Source organism: Agelaius tricolor, unplaced genomic scaffold (genome assembly GCF_023055355.1).
Source record: "Agelaius tricolor isolate 1412-34295 unplaced genomic scaffold, bAgeTri1.0.p SCAF_51, whole genome shotgun sequence".
Taxonomy (NCBI): Eukaryota; Metazoa; Chordata; class Aves; order Passeriformes; family Icteridae; genus Agelaius; species Agelaius tricolor.
The window spans coordinates 1,186,915-1,205,922 of NW_027269311.1; the positions used below are offsets into that span (position 1 = coordinate 1,186,915).

At 50.9% G+C, this 19,008-nt stretch overlaps 2 protein-coding genes across 2 annotated transcripts; one reads left to right on the forward strand and one right to left on the reverse strand.

The window, feature by feature from the left end:
• Positions 1–5,792: 5,792 nt before the first annotated feature.
• Positions 5,793–6,725, forward strand: LOC139604430 (olfactory receptor 14J1-like). Its single transcript, XM_071455580.1, has one exon. It carries the CDS (start codon positions 5,793–5,795, stop codon positions 6,723–6,725), a length of 933 nt encoding a protein of 310 aa, XP_071311681.1.
• An 8,845-nt stretch (positions 6,726–15,570) lies between these two features.
• LOC139604480 (neurofilament heavy polypeptide-like) lies at positions 15,571–18,738 on the reverse strand. Its single transcript, XM_071455634.1, has 3 exons — positions 18,727–18,738; positions 18,375–18,601; positions 15,571–16,528 (listed from the first exon to the last, which is right to left on the reverse strand). The coding sequence occupies exons 1-3, from the start codon at positions 18,736–18,738 to the stop codon at positions 15,640–15,642; spliced, it is 1,128 nt and encodes a 375-aa protein (XP_071311735.1). The 3' UTR covers positions 15,571–15,639.
• Positions 18,739–19,008: the final 270 nt, after the last annotated feature.

The window sequence follows — 19,008 nt, forward strand, 5'->3', positions numbered from 1 at the left end:
AGTGGGGCAGTCGGGTAAAAGAGGCTGCACCCCTGGATGGCTTCAAATGCATCCAAAAATTGCACATGGAAAAGGAAAAGAACTTGTGGGTTTGGGCAGACAAAGATGAATTTGTTAAGAGTACATTGGAAACAGCACCTTCAGAAGGAACAATTATTGTTGGAATGCTCCCATGTGGAGCAACAGAAGGTTTTAATCTTGAGCTCAAGGTGGTGCAAGGGAAATATCAATATTATAAATAACTATATATCTATTTATAGTACAATAAGACCTTCATATATATTTGTTATTTATTTTTATATGTATGTCTAGGTCTGTCTATCTATATCAAATGTATATCTACATATAAAATTATAATAATGTGAAATAGTGCTGACAATGCTAATTTGGTAGCTTTGGCTGCTCAGGGATGTAACACTAAATACCCTACAGAACAGGATTGGCCAGGACCCTAATGTCAGTGGTCAACTTTGTGAGATTGTATACAATGAAAAAAGGAGGAAGGGAGGAAATTGGCTGTTTTTACAGGGTTTGCTGCTACTGTGATGCAGAGTGCTTTGTCTGTTCCTGTGAAAAATTCAGTGATTAAGCCTGCAGGGTTTTTAATGTGCCAGACTATGCACAAGCTGCAGGATTGGTTGCATGGGTGAAGGGGTTGTTTAAAAAGCAGTTGACAAAATGAGGAGATGGGAACCTTTGCCCATGGAGAACCCATCTCCCAGATGTGCTCCATGCCCTTAACAATGGCCCACTGGGGAAATGGAAACCACCTGGCTGTGCACGGCTGCCCCCAATTTGCAAATCCAACCATGGGCAGTGAGACTTGAACTGCCTGGGAAATTGTTCTGATTGTGATGGCCCCTGGCAGGGCCAGCCCAGAGGCTGCAGGGCTGGGCCTTCATGCATTGGAATTAATGAGGAGAAATTCAAAGCAAATGAGAGCTATCAATACTGAAACAGGAATTCAGATTCCTCCAGGACACTTTGGTTTGATAACTGCTCCCTTGGAGCTTGGCCTTACAAAGTGGTCATGTCATGGCAGGAGGAATTGATGCAGAATATCCAGGAGAAATTACAGTAATTTTGTTAAACAATAGTGACCAGGATTGGATTAGTCAACCCCATGACAGGGTAGCACAATTATCAATATTGCAATTTTAAGAAGGATTGTGAAGAAAGGAGATCCACCTGCAATCACCACCATTTGTGGAGATAAAGGGTTTGGATCCAGCAGCCCTAATAATGGAGCCAGAGTGTGGGTCCAGAGGCCAAATGGCCCTCCCGAGGCAGCTGAAGGAGCAGCTCCTGGGAAAGACAACTCTGAGTCCTGAAACCTGGGCAGGAACAATGGGAATGTGTCCCTGCAGCCAAGTGTTCTGTGTGAGAACAAGTAGATCTGACAGGATATTGTTTTACACATGCTGCCAGACCAAATCTCCCTGTTTGCCCCAAGGGCCCCTTTGGGAAATGCTCTGATCCACGGGGCTCCATGGGAAGGCTGCTGTGACACTGAGGGACTTGCACAGGAATTGCATCCAGGAACCCGGGTGCCCCTCAGGGACTGGGACCCGGCCCCTTCCAGCCCGAGGGGAAAGGGCCCCCCCAGGCCTTGTTAGCCCCAGACAGCATGGTAAAGCTGAACAGCAAAGGGCCTGGGGGCATTATTCTGGAATTACCATGGTGCCAGCTCCATGGACAACAGAATCCTTGTTCCTAACTCCAATGAGATTGAGAAAAATGGATGAAGAACGGTGTCACTAAAGTACTACAGGTGTCTGTAAGTTGTACCTTGATAGTCAGCCAGAATCTTTGTCTGCCACAAACACCTCTAGTGTTTCACCAAGGGGTTAGTCATCCAAATGTAATGATGAGTTCTGATGGATTGCTGAGCTTCTTTTGTAATTCTTTGCTAATGATGATGTGCTTTGCTGAGCTTATCCTTTTGTAATTCTTTGCAGCTGTGCATGATATAAATGACACAATTCCTTAAGCTGGTGTCTGTGTCTTTGGTAGTGACCCTGCCCACTGGAGAAACAGGGCCCCCTCTTGCCTAAGTGTTACCTGGGAAGGCAGAAACCCTCCCTCCAAAATTCCCCCCTTCCTCCTTGTTCCCCCCCTTCATACCCTGAGCATGATGTGCTCTGGTCTGGGCTGTGCCCGGGGTCAGTTGGGGTCACCTGTCCTGGCTGTGTCCCCTGCCAAGCTCCCCCGCAGCCCCAGCCCCTCCCCAGCGTGGCTGGACGAGGGGCAGGACAGGCCTTGGCTGTGCTGCAGCTCAGCAAGAACAAAACCATCTCTGCGTGCTCAGCGCTGTGCTCAGCACCCGGCCCAGCAGTGTCTCAGTGCCAGGGGCTGTGCCCTCAGTGCCTGCCAGGGCTTTCCATGGCAACTGCCAGGCCAGGTGACCCAGGTGTCCCCCCCAGTGCCGGTTGCCATGGAAACAGTGCCCAGCGCTGCCCCTTTCTGTCTGGCTGACCTGGCCTTTGGCCCTGGCAGTGCCCTTGGCTGCTGGTTCCTGGTGCCCGAGCGGCCAGCGCGGCACAGGGCAGGTGGCCATGGCACAGCCCCCAGCAAGGGATCCCCTCTGGCCCTGGGCACTGACACCAGCCCTGAGCAAGGTCCGGCTCTGGGCATTGGTTGCCTTGGCACCAATCTAAGGAATGGGTTCCTGTGTCCATTGCCATGGCACCTGGTGGCACCAACGAGTGTCACTGCAATTGTACCTGGAACAGCCCCGGCACCGCTTTGTCCTCAGGGTTGCCATGGCAGCCCAGGGCAGCAACAGCTCTGCAGGCAAGGGGCCATGGAACCTGGCTGCAGAAATGGCTCCTTGGGCTGCTTTCCAAGGAAACCTGAACTGATGGGGGTTGCCATGGCAGCCAAAGCCAGCAGTGGGGTCCCTGCAGTGTCCATGGCAACAGTCCCTTGCAATGGCTCAGTGCAGGTTGGGATGATGATCCACCCTCACAGCTGGCCCAGGCAGGTCTGGAGTGGTCTCGGTGGCACCTTGGGCTTGGCACACACTTGAGGAGGGTGTCTGTTTGCAATGGGGAAACTCAAAGAGTTTTAGATTGCTTGAAAAAATAAAAGAAGCAAAGCCGCTCTTTGGCTTTGTGCAGCCAGTTCTCCAAGCAAAGCAGGTCCCAGGTGAGTGAGGAGAGACAGGATGGCATTGGGGAATGTGGAGCAAGGTTGTCCACACTGGGTCAGACCTCAAGGCAAAGCTTCTCTGACCTGGCCAGACCTCCTTAGGAGAGTCCCTGGATCAATATCAATCACAGAATGCTGCAATCACATCCTGTGTAATAAGAACAGCAATAAAGACACCCTTTAAAATAGGAATACATATTTCTTAGAAGCTCTTTGAAATATTTCTCCATAACTGTAAAAGGAAATCATCCTGATGAACTGCACGAGAGCAGAGGGAAATCAAGGCAGAGCCATGGCTTCTCAGGAGTTGCTTGATCCTAATGAGCCCCGTGGTGCATTTGGAGCTGAGTCTGGAACCTCAGGGCCTGAGAGGGGATTGCACAAACCTTGCCAGGAGTCAAAGTCAGAGGAAAAATCCCAAAGTGTCTCAAAGCATGAATGGGTCCCACTGAGGTCAACACAGGCTCCTCATGGCGTCCTTGGAGGAGAGAATTGGAGGCCAGGATTACACAAAAACCTCTCAAAGACTCAGAGTGAAAAGGAACATCCCGAGTACCTTAAAAACCTTGAGTATCTCAAAGAATTAGTGAGCCCCACTGAGTGTCAGTACAAAGCTCTCCAGGGACTCATTAAAGCAGATAATTGGGGCCATGATTGCACAAACCTCTCACAGAGTCTGTATCAAAAGGAAAAAACAAAATACCTTAAAATAACTGAAGTATCTTGAAGCATTAATTACCTCAATGATTGTCATTACTGATTAAGGCTCTCAGGAGACTAATTAAAGCAGATAATTGGATGCTGCAACTGCACAATCTTTCTCATAGAGTCTTTGGCAAAACGCAAGCACCAAGTAGCTTGAAATAACTGGAGTACCCTGAGGCATTAATGAGCCCCACTGAGTGTTGTTACTGACAAAGCCTCTCCAGGGACTAATTACAGCAGATAATTGGAGGCCAGGATTGCACAAACCTCTCAGAGACTGCAAGGCAAAAGCCAAACCCAAAGTCCTTTGAAAAACCTGCAGTCCCTGCAGGGAGCATGAAGGAGCCCCCAGGGCCATTGCTGAGCAAGGCTCCCCAGGGACTCCTTGCAGCAGATCCTTGAGGCCACTGGGATGTGGGCTAGGGGGGGATGCTGAGGGCAGCACAAGGGGCTGACAGTGCCCAGCCTGGCTGGGGCTGGGCCAGGAGGCCCCAGGGCCTCAGGACAAGGTGTCTCCTCCCAGCCCTTGCTGGCACAGACCCTGCTGTGCCCCAGGGCACCAAGACTTGGCTTCTCTTTGTCCCCACCTGTCATCACTGCCTGCAGTTCTCTGCTCTGCCTGGGGCCTGGGGACACTTGCTCAGTCGTGTCCCTCTCTGGGACCCATTAAAAGTTGAAGAAACTTTGGAGTGTGATTCTGCCTTGGAGTTCTGGAGAGGTTTCTTCAGCTGCCTCTCAGGGACTGATGTCCAGGGCCTGAGCACAAAGCCCCAGAGGCTGATTAAAGTCCTTGTGCTGTGTCTGTGCTGCTGAGCTGGGCTGGGCTCCTGGCCCAGAGGCAGCTCCTGGTGACCAAGAAGAGCTTCAAAAGCACATTTCTCTTGAGGAGCAGCTCTTGTGCCAGCCCAGCAGGGCTGGGGCACTGCCTGCAGCCAGCCCGGGCACAGCACAGAGGCACAGAGAGCTTCAATCAGTCAGGGCTGGGAAGGGGCTGAGAAGTGCCTGGGGCACAATCACTGCCAGCCCTTGGCACAGGAACCTCTGGCTGCAGGACAATGCAGCTGCAGCTCCTGGAGCCATCTCCTGCAGCTGGAACATGCCAATGCCTGCAGAGCCTGTGAGTACATTCTCTGCTTGTCTCTTGTGCAGAGCAGCCAGGGGTGCCCAGGGCTGTCCTGCAGAGCAGGGTCCTGCAGCCCAGGGCGCTGTGCTGGGGCAGGGACTCTGCTGCCTGCCAGGGACAGCTCTCAGCCAGCCCTGGCAGCTGCTCCCAGCACTGGGGGACAAGATCTGGGTGGCAGGAGACAGCTGGTGAGGCTTGGGAGTGTTCTCCTTGTGTGGGGAGGATGCTACATTGTTCAGGACTGCTCCCAGCATGGCATTTAACTGCAGAACATTTCCAAGTAGGTTATACAGGGAGCACAGCAAGGGAGGACCTGAATAAAAGGGAAAATCCTGCTTTATTAATCTACTTCTCTAGGTTGCATGGACAGGAAATTGCCCATAGATATTCATCCCTCAGTTCAGGTAGAAATTTTTTTTTTTTTTTGAGGTCTTACAAAACCAGACAGTAAATGAAATCAGCCCTTAGGGGCAGCATCAGTGTCGCTTTTCCAACAGCTCCTCAAGGTTTTTACCATGTTTCCATCAGAGCCTGCAGAGCCAGAGCTGCCCCTGGGCAGTGCCTGAGCTGGGAGGGCTCTGCAGGGCAGAGCTGAGCCCCCAGGGCTGGGCTGGGCTCTGGCAGCACTGGCAGGGCCCAGCCCTGGGCACAGGGAAGCAGCTGCTGGCAGGGGCAGCTCCAGGCAGCAGAGCCCTGGGCAGGCAGTGGGGGGAAAGTGCCCCCAGCCTGTGCTGGGATATTTCAAGTCCTCTCCAAACCCAACTATTCCATGATTACTTTTCTTACAGATCCCCATGCCAAGGCATCAGAGGAAATGTCCAACAGCAGCTCCATCAGGCAGTTCCTGCTGCTGGCATTGGCAGACACGCGGCAGCTGCAGCTCCTGCACTTCTGCCTCTTGCTGGGCATCTCCCTGGCTGCCCTCCTGGGCAACGGCCTCATCATCAGCGCCGTAGCCTGCGGCCACCACCTGCACACGCCCATGTTCTTCTTCCTGCTCAACCTGGCCCTCGCTGACCTGGGCTCCATCTGCACCACTGTGCCCAAAGCCATGCACAATTCCCTCTGGGACACCAGCAACATCTCCTACACAGGATGTGCTGCACAGGTCTTTTTTTTTGGATATTTCATCGCAGCAGAATTTTCCCTCCTGACCGTGATGTGCTATGACCGCTACGTGTCCATCTGCAAACCCCTGCACTACGGGACCCTCCTGGGCAGCAGAGCTTGTGCCCACATGGCAGCAGCTGCCTGGGCCAGTGCCTTTCTCAATGCTCTCATGCACACAGCCAATACATTTTCCCTGCCCCTGTGCCATGGCAATGCCCTGGGCCAGTTCTTCTGTGAAATCCCACAGATCCTCAAGCTCTCATGCTCCAAATCCCACCTCAGGGAACTGGGACTTCTTGCTGTTAGTGTGTCTTTGGTATTTGGTTGCTTTGTGTTCATTGTTTTCTCCTATGTGCAGATCTTCAGGGCTGTGCTGAGGATCCCCTCTGAGCAGGGACGGCACAAAGCCTTTTCCACCTGCCTCCCTCACCTGGCTGTGGTCTCCCTGTTTGTCAGCACTGTCATGTTTGCCTACCTGAAGCCCCCCTTCATCACCTCTCCATCCCTGGATCTGTCAGTGTCAGTTCTGTACTCAGTGGTGCCCCCAGCCCTGAACCCCCTCATCTACAGCCTGAGGAACCAGGAGCTCAAGGCTGCAGTGAGGAGCCTGATCACTGGAAAATTTCAGAAGCATTAAACTGCTGGTCAGTGTTTCCAAATCACTTGTAATAAAAGTCATATTTGATACTTCTTGGTTTCATTTTAGAGTTTCTTTACCTTTGTTTTAATTTTTTCTTATTGTCCACAAAGAAATGTCATTGTTCGTGCCATTTCTCATTTTGTTTCTCTCCACCTTCCCTGTGGCCACACACTCTGTCAATGAGGGGCTGCACTCTCGGTGGCTTTAAGGGAACTAAAGGATCTCCCAGCAGAGTTTTCTGCAGAGATGCCCTTGTGTTGCCTTCTCTGGAGCTGCAGCAGCAATGTCTGTGTGCAGAGCTGGGGCAGATCAGTGCTGGCCCAGCAGCTGTGCCCAGCAGCAGCAGCAGCAGCAGCACTTGGTGTTGCCAGTGCTGCTGCCGTGGCCCTGCCCCGCTGCCCTGGTGGCCCTGGTGTTGCTGCAGGGCCTGAGTGCTCTCGGGGCCGGGCACAGCCCTGGGGGTGGCAGTGCCGGGGCTGCAGCAGGGACAGGCCATGGGCACTGCTGGGGCAGCGCTGACACCTCAGGCCAGGGCCTGGGCACGCTGCTGGCTCATGTCCAGCCTGCTGTCCATCAGTCCCTGCAGGTCTTTTCTGCCTGGCTGCTCTCCAGCCACTCTGTCCCCAGGCTGTAGTACAGCAGGGGTTCTTGTGGCCAAAGTGCAGGACCCGGCACTGGGACTTGTTAAACCTCACCTTGTTGGATTTGGGCCCTGGATCCAGCCTGTCCAGGGCCCTGTGCAGAGCTCTCCTACCCTCCAGCAGATGCACACTCCCAGCCAACTTGGTGTCACCAGGGTTCCATGAGGCCCCAGAGTGTCCCAAGGGTCTCCATGATTTCAGGAGGCCTCCCAGTGTCACAATGTCCCTTTGGTTCCATGGGATCACTTGGTGTCACAATGTCTCATGGATCCTTTGGCCCTGCAGTGTCACAATGACCATTGCTCCCGCAAGGCCCTGCAGTGTCACAATGGATCCTTGGTTCCATGAGGTCTGGCAGTGCAGCAATGCTCTCCTTGGTTCCACAGTGTCACAATGGCCTCTTGGTCCCAAGGGCCACCACAGTATTAAATATGATTCCTTCATTCCAGGAGTCCCTGAGGAGCAGCCCTGGCGCCTTGGTTCCATGGGGCCCTGCAGTGTCACAATGGCCCCATCATGACACCAGGTCCTGCTCTGTCACAATGCTCTGCATGGTTCCACAAGGCCCTGCAGGGTCACAGTGGCCTCTGTGGTTCCATGAGGCCTCAAAGTGCCACAATGAATTCCTTGGTGCTGCAGTGTCACAATGGAGCCCTGGTGACACAAGATACTGCAGTGTCCCCAGGGACCCTTGGTTCCATGGGGCACCACAGTGTCACAATTGTTCCCTCAGTTCCCAGAGTCCTTGTAATGGAGCAATGGCCCCTTGATTCCATTGTCCCCAGGCTCTCCCAAGGCTCTCCTTGGTTCCGCAGTGGCACAATGGACCCTTGGTTCCACAAGTCCCTGCAGGGTCACAGTGGCCTCTGTGGTTCCAGCTGGACCCAGACTGTCACCATGGACTCCTTGCTTCCATTCAGCCCCACAGTGTCACCCTGGCCCCTTGGCTCTGTGCTGCCATGTCGTACACAGTGTCACCATGGTCCTCTTGGTGCCACCAGGCCTGCAGTGTCACAATGGCCCCCTGCTTCCCCAGGCCCTGCAGTGTCACAATCATCAGAGAATCAACCAGGCTGGAAATGAACTTGGAGAGTATCGAGGCCAACCTGGCACCCAACACCACCTTGTCACCCAGACCATGGCACTGAGTGCCACATCCAGTCTTTTCTTAAACACCTCCAGGGATGGTGACTCACCCACCTCCCTGGGCAGCCCATTCCAATGCCCAATCACCCTTTGTGTGGAGAATATTTCCTAATGTCCAGCCTAAACTTTACCTGGTGCAGCAAAAGGCTGTGTCCTCTTGTCCTGTCCCTGTTCCCTGGGAAAAGAGCCTGACCCCCACCTGGCTGCACCCTCCTGTCAAGGATTTGTAGAGAGAGATGAGGTCTCCCCTGAGCCTCCTCTTCTCCAGGATAAACAACCCCAGCTCCCTCAGACACTGCTCCTCACAAGACTTTCTTCCAGTCCTCTGACCAGCCTTGTTGCCCATCTCTGGACATGCTCCAGCTCCTCCATGTCCTTCCTAAATTGGGGGCCCAGAACTGGACACAGCACTCGAGGTGCTGCCCAACCAGTGCCCAGCACAGGGGAAGAATCCCTGCCCTGCTCCTGCTGGCCACACCATTCCTGATCCATAGGAGTGCCAGGGGCTGGATGAGGGAAATGCTGGGGAGGGGGTGGGGAAAAATTCTGATTGATTGTCAGTCATGAAGGGTCTTGATTTTCATATCTGTTCAAACTGCTTTAAAAGCTGCTGGGGATCAATATCAATTGGACATTGCTGAGATCAATCTATAAACAGGAAAATAAAACTTAACCAAACAAAACTGTATTCTTTGCATTGTTTTATACTATTGTATATTCACTTTGAGTACACTTCTGTCATCTGTCTAATTAACCACATTAAGAACTGAAAACTTGAAATGTTCCCCAGGGCCTTTTCTTGTTCAGGTATTCTGAACAAATGTTTATGAGCTCTTCTCACTGAATTCCTGAACTGAAGAGCTCAAGAAAGAAGAAGTCTCCGGAGCACTAAAATCCATCAGCAGCCTGCAAGTGGTTGAGGATCCATCCCCATGAGAGCAGCAATGAACAGAAATGGGCACAGCTTTGTGGCTGCTGTCCCAGCTTTGGCATGGGCCCTGGGCCTGGAGCAGGAGCAGCTCTTGAGGGCCCCAAGGCCGGGGCTCTTGTGCTGCCCTGGGCAGATGGGATGGCAGCAGGGGCTGCAGAGCTCTCAGCACCTCAGCCCAAGGGGAGCAGGGCAGCCAGGGAGCCTCCTTTGGCCTTGGCCAAGCACCTTCCCCCATGGCTGGGGCTGAGTCCTGTGGCAGCTGCAGCTGCTGCTGTGGCCTTGGCAGGGGCTGAGGCCGTGGGGCCAGTGCCCAGAGCAGCCTGGGCTGAGCAGAGCTGTGGGGCCAGAGCCGGCTGGGCTGGGCTGGGCTCAGAGAGGCCCTTGGTGCTGCCCAGAGCTCAGGGCAGCTGGCAGAGCTTGCAGGGAGCTGGGCTGGGCTCCGAGAGCCTGGCCCAGAAACCATCAGTGTCCATCTCAGCCTGGCTGAGCGTGCAGGGGCAGGACTCAGGCCAGGCCTTGTGGGGCAGGGCCAGCGCCTGTGCAAGGCATTGCAAACAGGCAAGTGGCCCAGAGAGGAGGCTGCTCTGTGCCCTTGGTGGCAGGGACAGAGCAGGGAGGGGGCCCAGGACATTTGTCAGTGCCAGCCTCTGTGCCCATGTGTTGGCAGCCCTGGCTGCTGAGCCCAGCTTTGGCCTGGGCTGAGTTTGGCTGTGGCCCAGCTCCATCCTCCTGCGGGGCTCAGGGCCTGTTCCCGGCCATGGCCAGCCCTGGCTGCCTCTCTGCTGGCCCAGAGGCCGGCAGAGCCCGGGGCAGGGCTGTCTGTGCAGCCCCAAAGGTGCCAGGGGCACTGCAGGAGCTGGCAGAGGCTGCCCAGCAGGGAGGCCATGGGGCACAGAGCCCCAAGGCTGCTGTGGGCACCACGGCACAGGGGCCATTCCCAGCCGCAATGCTCCTGGCCTGGGCTGGGCCTGCACAGGGGCTGGGCCACCATGGCTGGGCCAGCACAGGGCCACAAAGGGGCCACGCAGCCGCTGCCGGGGCTGACAGCAAGGCCAGGCACACACAAGCAATTGCTGAGCATGGCCTGCGCTGGCCAGGCCTGACTGTGCCAAAGGCAGAGCTCAGCTGCCCTTGGCGGCTGCAGCAACACTCCAGAGCCCAAAGAGCCTCCATGGCTGGGCTGGAGACCAAGGCTGCAGCAGGGAAATGCAGGGCTGCTGCGGGATGGGGAGGCCATTGAATTCCAGCACACACCTCAGCTCTCTGATGATCCCAGCACCATGCTGGGCCCTGTTTCAGCCTGGAGCAGAGCAGATGTTGATGGGACAAGAGCCCTGTGGGACTGTCAGGGACCTGCAGCTTGCAAGGTGCTCTGCTCTCCCCCAGGTGCTCTCGGAGAGATCCAACCCCAGCTCAGGGCACCTCAGGGCACAAGTGGCACTGCCTCGATGATGTCTGCCTCGAAATTGGCACAGGTGTTAATACCTGTTGGTTTCATAATATACAAGCAAATCTTTATTATCTGGGTCATTAGAGTACTTTCAAGAAATGGCAATAGTTTTCCACCAGTGTCCTGGTTTGAAAAGGATGTGAGTTTTTTGGGATGCTGTTGTCAAACCAATAGGTGCTCAGATTTGAATTTTGGCACCTGGTGTGGCCACTGAGGACATGGATACTCCTCTGAGAACACAGGGGGTTAAAAGCAGGGAACTCCCAGGGGGAGCTCTCTTGGGTTCTGTCTGTGAAAGAGGTCAGAGCTGCCCTGCCCGGCTGCGGGCTGGCAGGGGAGGGGAAGCCATGCGGCCGCGTGAGGTAGGCCGGGCCTTGGACAGAGAGGGGAGGTGAAGGCCCCTGCAGGATGGAAGGGTGGAGGAACATTGGAGAGTCATCGGGCAGCCAGCCCCCCAGAGAGAAAGAGAGAAAGAGAGAGAGAAAGAGAGTGAGCCTGTGCCTGTGCTTGTGCCAGCTTGAAATTCAGTATCACATGCAGGCAGCACGGCCGGCCATAAAGGAGAAGGGGGGTGCAGCGAGAAGGTGCCCGGCAGGGCAGCCATGGGAGTTCTGGACAGGCAGAGCCTGAGATTTTTAACCCTTTTCTTGGATGATGGAAACCTTACTGATCCTCCTGGAGTTGAATGAGAAGAGAGATAGAGATGAGATAAGAGGAAATGGGCCACGAGAGAAGTTGAGAAGAATCTTGGTTGAGAGGAGGTGATGGAATGGCCTTTGGCTGGACTTTCCTTGTATAGCCATGAACAGAACCATTTTTTTCCTGTGACACAGAGACTGCATCTAGGGAGAGGCAATGGCTTGGAGCCAAGAGAGTGCAGTGATGTTATGTGAAGGAGTGCGTGAACAGAGACAACGGGTGAGGAGGGTGGTGGTGCTCTCCATCTTCAGGGAAGAAGAAGAAGATCTCTGTTCTTGACAGAGATCCCCTCGGCCCCAGGGGCTGAATTTGGGAGGGACAGGTGTCCCAAAAGTGAGAGACTGTGCTTTTTTTGGAACTGGGCAAAGCATCCTTAAAAGGGGAACCCTAGAAGCAGCTCTGGTCCATGTGCAGTGGTGAGAGCACTGGGCATGAAAGGAAGATGTCACGATGGCAAATGATCTCCAGGCAGTGCCACGTGTGACATGGAAACACAAAAGGTCTCAACTGTGTTTCCAGGGGAAGCCTATGGCACAAGAGGGACTCCTCTCTTCTTGATGAACTGAGAACTGATTATCTAAAGGCTGGTGATGGACTGAGAGTTGGTGATCTGAGGGGTGGTAACTGAATTGAGAATCCAAGGTTTTGTCTTACTGTGGTGTATTGGGAATTTGGTGGGGGGAGGAGGAATGTTTGGAAGGTTTTCATCCTGAGTTCTCTGTGTTTCTTTTATATATTGTAAGTTAATAAAGTTGGTTTTTTTCCCTTTTATTCCTCAGCTGGAGCCTGCTTTGCCCTATTCCTGGTCACATCTCACAGCAGACACCAGGGAGAATGTATTTTCATGGGGGCACTGGCATTGCGCCAGCGTCAAACCGTGACACCTTTGTAGCAGATGATTGGCCCGTCTATAACTCAGAGCTCCTCCGCACCACAGGTAAGAGACCCAACCTGGCAGATACTTGGGACAGGTGGACAAAAATGCTGCCCAATGCTCTAGAGGAACCCCAAGAATTGGACCTGTTGGGGTCCTCCAAGGCCACGTACTGTGTCAAATTTTACTTTAGATGCCTGAAAAACAATTGGCCAGAAACTGACCGGACCAAAAACACATACCAAAAAGACAAATCAGCAATTAACAAAGCCTGTAACTATCCCTATGGATAACTATCAACTGTATTGAAAAGCAGTAAATGCAACGCCTTATTGCCTATCAAATTTTAACACGGTCTGATTTCTTTAACAAGAATGCTAACAAATGTGCCATATAAAATGATGCCAGATACAGTCACAAAAAGCTGTTGGGTTTTTCAGCAATATGCTAAATTGCACGTTATTATATTTATTTTCCAGTAACCCGGCACTTCAAAAAGTCTTACTGAATTTCTGTTTCCATGGAATTTGCAGTTACTGTGGGTTTTTCTCATAACTGATTTACTCATAATTCTAACATGCTTGTTACAACTTGAATCCCTCCAGTGCACCATCATGCTGTTATTTCACTTATGGCTTATTCACCTTTAAGTAGTTTTTTTGTGTTAATAACCTTGGACAAAATTACATCATGCCATTATCTGTAACTTTTCAGGATGTTCATTATAATTCTGTTAAATTAAAGCCCAATATTGTAATACTCAGTTACATTCTGTTAAATTAAATAAGGCAAAGGTTTTTTTGTTAAATTTTGTAGATTTAATTTCTGTTAAGTTTCAGTATTACTAAATTTGAACAATGTTCTATTCCAGGTTTTATGGGTCCAGTTATGTTTGGTATTAATAGTAATTAACTTTGAGTTCTCTTGAGTGCGCTTTTTGTTCTACTAAGGTGATAATGAATTTAATTTGAAATCCTTTTAGGGCTGAGTTTAAGTTCCTCTTGCTAAGCTCTAGCGCTGTCCAAATAAATTTCTGTCAGGTTTGATTGTTATTTAATCTGAGGTATCATAAATTTTACTAGTGAGCTGTTCAGTGTTTTCCTTTGACGCATTTATTCTGTCATAAATACATCAATCTTTGTATTACTGTTTTTATAGCCAGCTTTTCATATGCTTTACCATCTTTTGGTGTAATTATCTACAAGACACGTGTCATTTCAGGATCCTCCTTTTGTTCTCTAGCTGCTTATGTATCTCTCAGACCAGACTACCCCTCTGGCTGGGCTCCGCACTCTGGCTCTATGGTTTGACCCAGTGCTGCCTCATCATTTTTAAGTATTTTTCAGAGTTCCAAGAAATGATATCTCAGCTTTGTGGGAAGCCTCCTCTAAACTGATGGCATTGTGACATCTACTCTAATCAGATGCAGCCCCAATTATTATTACAGAACCACTCCAACATTCTGCTGGGTTTAAAGCATCTCTGTGCTGAGGGAATTTTGGAGGAGACAGCTATTGCATGGTTCATTAGTCTGTCACCCCTAGACCTTTACTCCTAAGTGCTATTCTCAAGAGCCTTGTTTTAAATGACGTTTAGGGAATTCTCTTCCACTTAGAGCTTGGGTGGTGGCCAGGCCTTTGCTCTTCCTGGATGGGAATTGCCAACAGACCCAGATGTTTTCTGCATCAAAACTAGATTTGAGGTGTTTTGACTTGGCAATTTGACTCTCTAGACATGACAGTTGAACTCTTTTTAAAGGCAGCTTGGGAATTATTATCTGGAAATAATTCTCCAAGTCCCCCCTGAATCGAGGTTTGTCAGCTGTTTGCAGACTCTGGGATGATGGTACATTATTGCGGAGATTGCTATTTACCTAATTCCACCTATGTTGTTAGCTTTGTCTGCTATTTGAAATATTCCTGATTCTTGTATCCATATTATTCCTAATTGCTCTTTCTTGTCCACTGCATGTATTATTTTGCTATGATGTTTCTTCATACTCATAACAAAATACATGCATCTCATTCTTAAAAAACAATAAAGAAAAGGAATGAATGCCGTAAGAACGTTCAAATAATGCAATATGTACATGAGAAATTTGGACGACTAATCATTTTGAATAATGCAATATGTACATGAGAAATTTGGAAAAAAGATCATCACATCTAAATCCCAGTTGAGTGTACCACAGTGAAGCCTGATTGATTCATTAACTTCAGGAGAAGATGTGCCTGTGTTTCATCAGCAGCAGCTCAAAGCAGTCACCTGTTCATTCCATCAGATACTGATCAGCTCTGAAAAAATGAGGCCCAGTGCAAAGAGAAATAACCTCATCACCTTGCAGCCTTTGCTTAAAAGGTTTCCTTGCAGCCTTTGTGGCCAGGGCAGGAACAGGAGGAGGACTGCCCAGACATGGCTGTGTCTGGGCACTGACAGAGGCAATTTGCCAACAAAAGCCTCCTGGCATCCTCACGGTACAGAGCTCCTATGAACCTTCTCCAGTTATTCCCTGTTCCAGCACCCAGGAGGACATTCAGTGATGTCAAAGATCAACATTTCCAGCTCATAGACTTTCTCATACTTCTCCACTCATTGGAAACAATGGTCATTTCTTTCCATTTCCCTAAGAGACATTGGACATTATTCTTTTGATTTTTCATGCTGCAAAACCCTGTGTCAATGACTTGATAGAATTTGGTAAGTTTTGTTGATTGTAATTGGTCTTTTATCTTATCCCATATCTAACAGATAACCAGTGATAACCTTGATGAGATAATACCCTCACAAGAGTGAGCTGTTTCAACATCAGAACATAGGAGCCTTTTTTAAATGAACGAAAAGGGGGAGATGTCATAGACAGGTAGAATAATGATAAAAGAAAGGCCCTATGAAATCAGGCCTTGTTCTGCCATGTTAATAGCTGGCCTGTCATCACTTCTGAGTGCAGCTAAGCAGTTACAAGTTCCCATGTGAAGCCATTGTGAGAATGAGATTTTGTGAGCAATCTGTTCTGAGGGTGAAAAACAAATGCACCTGCAACAACAAGGGATTTGTCCCATGAGAATCAGTGAAGAGAAGAGGTAAACAATACAATAGAGAGATTTGATGCACAAGTAAAATCTATTTTATTAACCAATAATAGAATAACTGATAAGAAATCTCTGAACTAACTAAAGTTGCACACCAGGTTTTTCAAACTGTGTAAAATGAGTTGTATGAATAAAGAATAAAGAGTTCTCCAGCTCAGCTGGGTCCTCTGGGATTTCAGTTCCCCCCTTCTTTGAGGCTTTGGGTTCCTCCTTCTTTGGGGCTTTGGGTTCCCTCTTCTTTGGGGCTTTGGGTTCCTTCTTCTCTGAGGTTTTGGCTGCCTTCTTCTGTGGGATTTTGCTTTCCTTCCTCTCTGGGGCTTTGGTGTCCTTCTTCTCTGATGCTTTGGTTTCCTTCTTCTCTGGGATTTTGGTTTCCTTCCTCTCTGATGTTTTGCTTTCCTTCTTCTCTGATGCTTTGGTTTCCTTCTTCTCTGGGGCCTTGGTTTCTTTCTTCTCTGGGATTTTGGTTTCCTTCCTCTCTGGGGCCTTGGTTTCTTTCTTCTCTGGGATTTTGGTTTCTTTCTTCTCTGAGATTTTGGTTTCCTTCCTCTCTGATGCTTTGGTTTCCTTCCTTTCTGATGCTTTGCCTTTCTTCCTTTCTGATGCTTTGCTTTCCTTCTTCTCTGAGATTTTGGTTTCCTTCTCTGAGATTTTGGTTTCTTTCTTCTCTGGGATTTTGGTTTCCTTCTTCTCTGGGGCCTTGGTTTCTTTCTTCTCTGGGATTTTGGTTTCCTTCTTCTCTGGGATTTTGGTTTTCTTCCTCTCTGGGGATTTGGTTTCCTTTTTTGGGATTTTGGTTTCCTTCTTCTCTGGGGTCTTGGCTTTCCCCTTCTCTGGTTTTGGAGGTTGCTGTCCCACAGAGACACCCTTCTTTTCCTTCTTCTGCCTCTCTTCATCCTTCTGCCTCTCTTCCTCCTCTAAGGCTTTTGCCTCCTCCTCAAGCTTTTTAGCTGACTGTTTCAGCTCCCTTCTGCAGACAAAATAGAAACCATGGCTGAGAGTCCCTACCAGAAACTTGGGCTCCCTAGTCCTGGCTGCCCTGCACTTCATTCCTTGACCCTGAGGCCATTTCCGTGAATTCTCCTCAACCCACAGAGGCTGGGAACATCCCAGGTGAGGGCATTGGTGGAAGGGGACCTCCAGGCCCAGCCAAACCTCAGCTTTGCCATCATAAGCTCTTGACTGTGCAAGCTCCCTCTGAAGGCACAGCCAGACACCTCCAGCCCCTGCCCAAGGCTGATCCAGCAGCTCTCTGTGCTGGTGCCTGAAAACGCCCTTTGTCTCTTGGCTTCCCAGTTTAGAGCAGAGCACAGATTGCTGACATCTGCTTATCTCTCCTACAATTCTTACTCAGCTCATTCAGCCCCCTTCCTCCTGGGCATAGCTGAAGCATGATTTTAAAGAGTTCAGATTTCAGCTGAGGCTTAGAAGCAATTCCCATTGATCAGGATGTAAGTTAGACAGGCAGACCATAGGTTAATGATTATGAGATGCTTAAGCCGGAGCTGAATGTTCTATTGTTTACCATGAGGAGCTTCTTGCTAGAAGGAAGTGGAGGAAGTGAACTGTTATAAGAACATCTTGAAACCAGGAGAACAATGCTTAGGACCTGGGCTTGATGTCAATCAGTCACTAAGCAGGGGACCTTGGATCATGCCAGAGGGTCACAGAGACCTGATGAAGACATTCCTGACTTCATCCCTTAAGACCACAGACCCAATTCGAGACCCAATTCAAGGGAGGAATTGCACAGGTGTGAAGGACCAATGACCTCATTTGAATACAGAGCGGGGATGGGAGGTGCTGGGCTTGTGCAGATGTATTGTATGTAAGATCTTGGGCAATAAAGAGAGGGCAAAGAACCTTGGACAGCGCGGTCACGCCTTTTAGGGACGGCTCTGGTGCCTCCCGCCGGTGTTAATAAACACACCACTGTCTAACTTTAATTAGTTAGAGAGTCTGTGTCCGTGACCTTCGGTTTTAATGACTCCTAGCCTGCTCCTTCATGAGAACAATGCTATCAGTCAGAAAGCAAAGGCTGCAGGAACTCCTCTCCTGCAAGGCAGGCTCTTGTCAGCCAGATTTCCTGCTGGAACCCAGCTGTGACCAGGCAAACCAGTGCTGGCTAGCATGGAAACCATTGGAAGCAGCCTCGTCCCTCTCCTCCCCATGAAACCAACTTCAGCCTGGCCTGAAGAAGTCCTGATGCACAGGCTGGCTTGAAGCAGCCTCCACTCCCAGCTCCACCCTGGGCCTGTGTGTCCTGAGCTGGGCTGCCTTGCTGGAGCTGAGCTTCTCCTGTGCTTGCCCACGGCTGCAGATGCAGGGGAGCCTAAAGGACAGGAGCTTTTCTGGCTGCTGTCCCACCATAAGGAGAACCCTGGCAGATCAGCATTGCAAGGGCTTCATCTGGGGCAGCAGCAGGACCCAAAGCAAGGTTTGCTCTGTGCCCCACGCCTGCCCATACCACAATGCCACTGTTTTGGTGAAGAAGGGAGATGATGAAGAAGATGCCACTCAACACCATGCACTTCAAGACACCTCTAGAGGCAGTGCCAAGGCAAGCCCAGAGCCCAGCTCCCTGCAGGCAGCAGCTAAGCCAGGAGGGCTCAGCACTCAAATAGAGAAGAAGATGTTGTGTCTCAACAGGAGAAGGTCCTTCCTCTCTTGGCAGCCAGGGAGCTCAGAGTGGCCCTCCCTGTGTTGCTGCTGGCCCTTGCTCTGCAGCACCTCTGAGCTCAGAGTCCTTGGAGCAGGGAAGCCCTGCAGGGACAATAACCCATGGCAGAGCAGGAGCCCATGGAAGGCTGACTCACCTCTCCCTCAGAGGGGCCTGAGAGCCACAGTTGATCTCCCGGGGGCTCAGGGAGGAGCTGACACGTGAGGCCTCCCCGGGCACCAGCCCCTCGTAGCTGGGGCCTCCCTCCACGTGGCACAGCTCCGGGACACTGCAGGTGCTGCTGAGGTGGCCAGAGAAGGTGGAGGAGACCTGCTGGCTCTCTCCTGGCTGCAGCACACCTGGCACTGGCAGGATACTGAAAGCCTGGGTGGAAGACAGGAGAGATTGAGGTGCTGAGCATGGAAATGGATGCAGAAGAGCATCTTGGAGCAAAGTGCAGCTGTAGCCAGAGGGGCCTATTCCCCAAATACTGCCAGAATCACCCTCACCTCATCCTGCATCCATGCCACTGACCAGTGCAGGGACCATGGGGAAAATCTTCTCCCATCCTCACGGGTCAATGCATTAATTAGTACATTACATGAAAGTGACCTGGGATGTCTCCTGGCAGTAGAAATTCTCTCTGATGCACAACTTGCCTTTAAAAAGTTTCAAAACTTCCTGCTTTTAGAAAAGGAGGAGACTCAGAGTGAGAGCTCTTGGAGCTAAGGGAAGGAGCCCAGCCCAGCTCATCTGACTCCTGAGGCTCTTCCCCTCTCTCTCTGATTTAA

Excerpts from the sequence above, each read along its gene's own strand:
- LOC139604480 (XM_071455634.1), bottom strand. Across the intron at positions 16,529-18,374 it reads CAGGCCCCTCTGAGGGAGAG|AAGGGAGCTGAAACAGTCAG; the intron begins GTGAGTCAGCCT and ends TTTTGTCTGCAG.
- LOC139604430 (XM_071455580.1), top strand. The coding sequence starts at position 5,793 with ATGTCCAACAGCAGCTCCATCAGGCAGTTCCTGCTGCTGGCATTGGCA.